This window comes from Populus nigra, chromosome 12 (genome assembly GCF_951802175.1).
Source record: "Populus nigra chromosome 12, ddPopNigr1.1, whole genome shotgun sequence".
NCBI lineage: Eukaryota > Viridiplantae > Streptophyta > Magnoliopsida > Malpighiales > Salicaceae > Populus > Populus nigra.
The window spans coordinates 12,470,944-12,479,252 of record NC_084863.1 but is presented as its reverse complement, the minus strand read 5'-3'; the positions used below and the strand labels follow the sequence as shown (position 1 = coordinate 12,479,252).

General features: G+C 34.1%; 1 protein-coding gene across 2 annotated transcripts; it reads left to right on the top strand.

Moving 5' to 3' along the window:
* The first annotated feature begins 839 nt into the window (after window positions 1–839).
* LOC133669345 (probable magnesium transporter NIPA4) lies at window positions 840–7,314 on the top strand. Of its 2 annotated transcripts, none has more exons than XM_062089441.1 (9): window positions 840–1,290; window positions 4,214–4,270; window positions 4,706–4,796; window positions 4,871–5,031; window positions 5,157–5,284; window positions 5,434–5,571; window positions 5,936–6,028; window positions 6,606–6,711; window positions 6,799–7,314. In XM_062089441.1, the coding sequence occupies exons 1-9, from the start codon at window positions 1,149–1,151 to the stop codon at window positions 6,906–6,908; spliced, it is 1,026 nt and encodes a 341-aa protein (XP_061945425.1). In that variant the 5' UTR covers window positions 840–1,148; the 3' UTR covers window positions 6,909–7,314. The 2 variants fall into 2 exon arrangements, with proteins under 2 accessions (XP_061945425.1, XP_061945426.1); XM_062089442.1 differs by having other exon boundaries at window positions 1,155–1,290; window positions 4,200–4,270.
* The last annotated feature ends 995 nt before the right edge of the window (window positions 7,315–8,309 follow it).

Sequence of the window (8,309 nt, the reverse complement as noted above, 5' to 3'; positions counted from 1 at the left end):
TTGTATAAGTTGTTTTGGTAGATTACGTTAACTAGTAATAACAAATAAACAAAAAATCTATTTTTAATTAGTTTTAAATTTTAAATTTTCTTCTTTATACTTTTTTATATTCCCAAACTAGGTTAATATTTTTTTTTAATAGCATAAATGACTACAATAATTTGCAACTAGCAAAGTTGAAAAAACAAAAAGTGAAAAAGTTCAATTTAAAAAGTTGTGTCACTCCTAGCAGTGCAATTCAATCAATTACCCTACTTAAAATAACATAACCGTAAAACAAATTATAAAAGTTGCCATTAATTCTTTTCCTAGCTATGCTACTTTACAAATTTCTTTTACTAATTATATTATTTAAAAATAATCTCCTAAAAATTGTACCAAACAAGTTAGCAGTACATGTCTCTAGTAATCAAATCAAATAGTAAATATCTTGGATATTATTTTTTTAACAGTTTTGATATGATATATTAAAAATAAAAAGAATCTAAAAAATATTTTTAAGTAAATTATATTTTTTAAAAGTATTTTATATTGTTTATAAGTGTGATTGCAGTTATTTTTTAAAGTTTTTTTATTTATAAATATATTAAAATAATATTTTTTATTATTTAAAAATTCTTACATTAGTATATTAAAACAATAAAAAATTAATTTAAAAGAAGCTCAACTTTTTGATGCATGGACTGCATGTATAATTGACCCTCGTTATCGTTGACTGATAAGCAACTGACACACTGTAATCGTTGTCAGGCGCAGACTACAGTGTACGAACGACGGGTCGAGCGTTATTGTATTGAAGCGTCGTCGTCAATAGGATAATAAACAACAAAAATATTTTTTTGACGAAAAAAGAAAAGTAAAGAAAGCTGAGTTTTTGTCGCAGCCTCTCTGTCTCTTGTCCAACAAGAGCAAAGCCTGCCAGATCGATCTAAATCCTTAACTAAACAAAAAAACAAACACCTTACTCACATTATACACACAAATCCCAACACTCTCTCTGTCTGCCTGACATTTCCGCTAAACAATCTGATTCTGATACCGATAAGATAAAAAAGAAGACTTGATGAATGATGTGGAATGGAAATATTGCATTTTGAGGTGAGACACTGTTGTTGTTGTGATTGTGGTGGTGAAGGGATTGTAAAGTTATGGCTGAAGCAGATAAAGGAATATCAACAGATAACATAAAGGGATTGGTGTTGGCATTGTCTTCAAGTTTCTTTATAGGAGCCAGTTTTATTGTTAAGAAAAAAGGGTTGAAGAAAGCTGGTGCTTCTGGTCTGAGGGCAGGTAAAGTTTCATCTTTTGTTGTTATTTTAGTTGGGTTTTTGTTTTTTTGGCCTTGAAATGGATTGCATTTTTGTGTGGTTTCACTGGTTATTTGTTCGCTTTGGTGGGTTTTTGTATAATTGTGATTTTGTGTTGGAATTGGCGCTAGTTTTCGGTTTGGTTTGGGTTGCTCCTTTTCAATTTGGTCTTCGGTGGTATGGTTTTGGATTTTTCCAAACGGGGATTTTGTCTTGAGTGGACATTGTTTTGTATGCTTCATTGCAGGTGTTATAAGCATTGTGATAGGAATTGATTGAATTCAGGTGGCTTGAGGGGTTTTTTTTTGTTTTGTTTTGTTTTTTTTTTTTTTTAGGGGGGGGGGGGGTTTAAACTTCAAGGTGGGTTAAGTTTTTGTTATTTTTGTAGATAGGATTCTTGATGATGTTTGATGGAGGCTTGTTTATGTTTTGTTACGTATATTGCTAGAATCAATAGAATTTAATGGTGTTGTGGATGCACTATTAAAAACCATGGCTAATCAGTTGATCATAGTTCACCACCTTGCTGCTAGCATCGGACCTGTGCTCACTAATTCTTTTCACTATTTGGGGTTTCTTTGCTGTCTCCAGGAACATTGCCTTTAGAACCTGTTTAGTTTGATTCCGTTGTAATTTATGTGGTCTACTCGGGGAAAGATGGACATTTGGAGGGGTTGTTCCAAGTAATCATCCATTTACTCCCTCGTATGATTTGAGAACTGCAAAGTTTCTGTTTCGAGTTCTTTTCAGGATTTTTTTCAGATTCTATACACTTCCGACTCTTGAATGCATCATATGTACTAAGTTGGCGAAGACATCTGGGTTTGTGCATTTTCGTAAACCTTTTGATCTGACAATTGCCAAAACCTAAGTTTTTCTCTCATCTTGGTGGTATTTTGGGGGCTTTGAATGAGCTTTGATGGATTTATGGTATTGGATTAATAGGTTGAAGTCCATTGGACGTTCAGATATTTGATGCAGTACACATCCAGGTCAAGAATAGTGTATCTGAAGGGGTTCTCAACTACTTGAATTTGCATTTAACCTCGTCATTTCCATGATTGGATGTACACTGATTCAGGCGGCGTTTCTTTTTATTTGATGGGTCTGTTTGTTCATGGTTGAAGTTTTAAGTGCATGAGCCATGACACTTCATGAAGAAATTGTTCAACATATGTTAGTTAGATTTTATCAGCATTCCTTGTTGGCACTGGAAATGTGTTGAATTTAGAGAAATTAACTTGGATTCCCATTAATTTCTTGATGGGGTTTTCAATTTATAGTTGACTTTCATATCAAATCCATTTGTATTATTCTGGTGCAGCTTTGATTACAAGGACAGCGACTGAATATGTGATGCTACTAATTTATGCTTCTTTGCTTTGTACTTTCATTCGTACTTAGCAATGTTGTTGTGGTATTTTGGACTTTTCATCTGCATGTGTGTTCCTGCCCAACCCCTCTTCCGCCTGTTCTCTAATGTTTAATTGTGTTCTCTTTTGCTTGCAACTCACAACTATCTAAACAATTCCTGTTAAAGAGAAAAGAAAACATCTTTAATGTGATAAACATTTGTCATGAGATGATGACGAACCTGTTATTCAAATAGGGACTATAATTTCTCATTTGCAATGGTTGGTAATATAGTTATGGATTTCATAGGACAAAGCTGTGGAATAGCATCAGAAGTGAAAGACATGTACTCTTTAACTTTGTTGCTTTATATATTGGAGAGGATAGCTTGTATTCTTACTTGTATGGTGTATGGTGTGCACAAAAGCATTAGCAACTGTTTTCTTCATTTCTGAAAAATAAAAAAAAAGGTGGTGGCAATTGAGGGTTAGATAGAAAGGCCAATGTTAACCGTTTAGGCCCCAAGTCTTATAAGGGTAGCGAAAGATAGGCCCCAAGTCTTACAAGGGCTTTGAAAGATTGGAATTGGACTTTGCAGCAGTTTTCCTGATGTCCTAAATTTGTTTTGAGTCTGGTGGAGGGGTGAAGATATACTTATTTATTGGATAGTTGTAGGTTATTGGAGTCCACTCTTTCAAGAAGGCTGATGGGAAATGTGAGAGTATCTGGAAGGATAAAGTGGCTTTCCAAAGCTGTTGCTTTCTTTTGACAGATCAAGGACTTCTTTGGATTGCATGGATAGTTTCAATTTGTGGACTTCTTAGATTCTGAAGTAGTACTTTTGAGTTCTCTTTAAAGAATTATCTTGTTGATGCTAAATTGTTGGTTTGGTTCTTTTATGCTATGCACTTGTACAGAGTAATGCTATACAAACAAATATTTACAAATACTTAATATCAACGGATGGAAAAGTTTCTTTTTCGTGTTTGACAGATCATTTAGTGTTAACGCGACAATATAACACAACTTATCAATTTCCACACCACTTTGTATGAAGTCTTTGTAAGATTTATTTGTTTGTTTGTGGATCATTTTTCTTCCAAATAATTGTTTGGTGTCATATGAATGAAAAAAAGAGTTGCACAATTTTGTCTTTAGGCTTGCAGAATATCATTCAGCTCTCAATGCCTTGTCCATGAATGATTTGTACTCATTATGGTTCTTTAGGACTATGCATTCTATTAAGTGATGGTGTGATTTACAATGTATAAGAAGAATAGATAAAATTAAAAATTTTAACTTTTATACAATTTACAGTTTATGAAATTGTAATTTATTCAAATATCTTATCCCCCCCACCCTCTAACTATAGAAGTGGGAGCACAACTTGTGGAATGTGGAATTTATTGAGTTTAATACTCAATACATGCTTAAAACACTAATATTTTTTTTAATTATTATATTTTTTGCAGTTGTATTAATGGCTTGATTTATGTCTGATAATAAAATTTTATGCTTTTACCTTGTCTGAATTTGCAGACCTTTTTTTGTAGGTGCTGGGGGTTATGCTTACCTCTATGAACCTCTCTGGTGGATTGGCATGATAACAAGTAGGTGTCCTTATTTTCTAATGGCTGATAATTCGTAGAAATGATTACATTTGATATCATTGTCCATGCATTGTGTGGTACAAAATAAATAGTCTAATTTTTTTACTATTTAGATAAATGGTCCATATTTTTTCACAACAAAATAAATAGTCTGTATAAATTTAATATATTCTTCTGATTAGCTAATGATCTCCAAGTATGCCAAAAGTGCATAGTCTTTCACATATACCTCAAAGAATTATGTTAACTTTTTGTTTCATATATCTTGCACCTTTTCCAATTCTGTGGTTTGGATCTCTTTTTTTTTTAATGGTATTTGTTTTTTCTCTTTCGATGTAAGTTAATCTTGTTTGTTTAACATTATGAAGCGTGTTGGAAGTTTGAGTGCAGTTCACATTGCATGCATTCTAAGATGGATAATTGTCATTGTGGCAGTGATTGTTGGGGAAATCGCTAATTTTGCAGCCTATGCATTTGCACCAGCTATTCTAGTCACTCCTCTTGGCGCACTCAGTATCATTATCAGGCAAGAGAATATTCACTTGTGTCTTTCATATATTGGATTATTTTATAATGCTAACTTCCATTTTTGTCTTGCAGTGCTGTTCTTGCACATGTTATGTTACAGGAAAAGTTACACATTTTTGGGGTTCTCGGTTGTGTTCTTTGTGTCGTGGGTTCAACATCAATTGTTCTTCATGCACCTCAAGAACGTGAGATTGAGTCTGTGAAGGAAGTGTGGGACCTTGCAACAGAGCCAGGTATATATTTCTCTGAGGAATAAAAAAAAAGTGGCAAGATGACTTATAAATTCTTGATTCTGTATCCCCCCCCCCAACATTTGTCTCATAATGTTGTAATTCTTGCGTTGTGATATCTCCTGCAGCTTTTCTCTTGTATGCTGCTATTGTCATAACAGCAGTTATAGTAATTATCATCCGTGTTATACCCCGCTATGGGCAGACTCATGTTATGGTCTATATTTCAGTTTGTTCGCTTATGGGCTCACTATCGGTATGTGTCAGTTGTTATCCTAGTCTGAATCTGACTTTTCATGAACTTTGATATGTCTATCTATTCATTTATTTATTCATTTGTGTGCACATATGTACAAGTGTAATTCCACTATTGTTAAAATTATCTTTCCTGCATGCTGGTAACAGGTCATGAGTGTCAAAGCACTTGGAATTGCTTTGAAGCTGACGTTCTCAGGAATGAATCAGTTACTATACCCCCAAACGTGGACATTTACCTTGGTTGTCCTTGCCTGTGTAATCACTCAAATCAATTACTTAAACAAGGTAAGGCATTTCTTAGGAGCATCTCCCATGTAATTTAAGAGAATAAACACCTCTTACATTGAAATGTTGATTGTGTGAAAATTAATATAGAAACGCTCCTCTATTTTTATTTATTTTATTTCTTCTTCATGAATGTAGTTTTTATTAAGAGTCTATTGTTTGGTGCAAGACAAAGACCATGGGCTCATAACCATGGGTTGCAAGTTTGAATCCTGAGATTAGCCATTTTATGCAAAATTCTGAAGGAATACTTCATATTATCCCTCGTTTGACTTTCTTCATTGGGAAGATAACTGGGCAATGACTTGTAGTTATGGATGGCTTTTGGTAGATAATTTTTTTTTTTGATCTCTTTGAATTGCAGGCTCTTGATACATTCAACACAGTGGTTGTATCTCCCATATACTATGTGATGTTTACTACATTAACAATTTTGGCCAGTGTAATCATGTTTAAGGTAACCTTTTTCTTATCCAGAGGTACATATGTATGTGTTGATATATAGAAATATAAGTGTGTGGGTGTGTGTGCATGATAGATGGAATTTAGGAGAACTAATCCACTTTAAGTGATGATGACTGTAGAAACTGAACCATTTTTCAAATGATAATGAAAGATTACTACAAATAGGTTGCATTGATGCTTTCAAAATACAAACAAAACAATTCATTTTCTATTGATTTTGAGTTTATTTACGTGGATGGCTGCAGTATAGCTATACAATTTCTTATGTTGTCCTCTCTAGATAAGGAGGTTAAAAATTGTTGTTACATCAATTCAAGTTTTTTTTTCCCCATTCCTTTTCTATTTGGAACTTTCCTTCTCTCTCTTATACAGTAAATAATAAACAGTTTTTATTTATAGAAAAGAGATGTAAAGGTGAAAGAAAACTAGGTGGTTATTTCTGAAGATTTTAGTTCTTGTATGTAGTCCAGGGTCATTAATATTACTATAATAATTAAAGTATTAAACTTTTAATGGTTTTTATGGTATTTGTTGCACTGTATGCTGATTAAATTCATTTTTAAATTCAGGATTGGGATGGACAGAACGCATCTCAAATTGTTACAGAAATTTGCGGATTTGTGACAATCCTTTCTGGGACTTTTCTTCTTCATAAAACGAAGGACATGGTTGAAGGTGGGTTTCCAGTACTTTTCCTCAATTGTTTAATCATCTTCTCCAGTTTAAGATTGTAGCTCCACATAAAGTCTACTTCATTTATAGGCTCATCACAATCTCTATCATTGCGCCTTCCTAAGCATGAAGAAGAAGATGGTGTCCTTGATCACGAAGGAATCCCTCTTCGACGACTAGACTCTCTGAGACCAAAATAGCTGTATTCTTTGGTTCATTATTTTACTGTCATTCAAGATCTTGCTTGCTGATTTGAGGCATAATGAGACTTTCAGCCACAGACCTGTATATTATCAGCGCACTTGGCTGGTGCATTATATTCCTTGAGAAAACAATGGGCAAAGATGGCAGGGCTTCTCTCTTGGATAAAAATGACATGATCTCTCTCAGCTGCTGCCATGTAGACATTTAGCTTCCCCCTTCCTCCTTTCCCACCCTGGGGGTTGTAATTTTGAGCACTTTGTTCTTCATATTGAACATTACCTTCAAGTTACAAGGAAATGCAGTTTACCTTGGATATTTTGTATACAACTATGATATCAGAGAAGAGATTGGACGAGATATTCTGAAACATTTTTAAGGTAAAACCACGATTTCTTTCCTTAATTTTGTAGTTGCAATGTACTGGTGTAACATTTTAGAAGTCCTGCCAATTTTAATTCCCATCCATTTTGAGTATATTTCACACTTTAACCAAGATAATTCTTGATATTTCGCTTCTTTTGTCTTATTTCAATACCACCTGATCTCTGCAATGACTGTTCTATTACACCATTTCGCATGGGATTCATGCTAGATAGTGACCTTCGAGTTGACATGAAGCGCGGGTAATAGACTAGTAGTAATTTAAGGTTAATCATAGTATACGTATACTTAGGATAGAGAGTGCTTGTATTAAAAAGTTACATGTTTCACATAAATTATTGCCCATGCTGCCTTCGATTAGCTCATGATTCAACTGTCATTTGTTGTCATGCAACTACTGATGCAGTAAACTTGCTCATCGTAGACTTTTAAGGCACTTAGTTGAGGTTTAAAATAGAAGAAGTGGTAGAATATACACTTTTGTTGTTTGCAGTGTTGTCTTTTTGTACAGCTTGCTGTGTCAAATGGACTATTTACATGGCAAAAGATAATATTTGGCTTGCTTGCTTAGTGGTGCTGTGATAGATTTCAAATGCAAATTTACCAAACATGCTATGTTGTCATGCCATCGCTTTCAAGGCTCTAGAGTCAGCACCACAAACGTGGAAAACCCAGCTCCAAAAAAGACAATCCCTCCTAACAATCCGGCGGTAGATGTGATGTCCTCAGCAATTTTTTGGATGCTTCCATGATCTTTTCCCGGGACAACATTTGAGAACCCATTAACAATATTATCAACATAAAATCAATGGATACTTGTAGCTCTTAAAAGATGTACAAGATCATTGAATAAACAAAGAAAATAATGTTCATCAGGCATGCATGAGCTGCTTGGTCAGGTTCCTGCCCCTATAGCTGGCGCAGCAGAACTTTGATTTCTTCACACCAAATGCAAGGGGGGTATCATTATAAATGGTTGAGAGAAATAATATATAAATTTATGGTAAAGTTAACAA

Bases quoted from the DNA above. Each gene is read 5' to 3' on its own strand.
- LOC133669345 (XM_062089441.1), top strand. From the start codon at position 1,149: ATGGCTGAAGCAGATAAAGGAATATCAACAGATAACATAAAGGGATTG. The intron at 5,285-5,433 runs GTATGTGTCAGT...TGCTGGTAACAG, and splicing joins CGCTTATGGGCTCACTATCG to GTCATGAGTGTCAAAGCACT. The intron at 6,712-6,798 runs GTGGGTTTCCAG...CTTCATTTATAG, and splicing joins AACGAAGGACATGGTTGAAG to GCTCATCACAATCTCTATCA.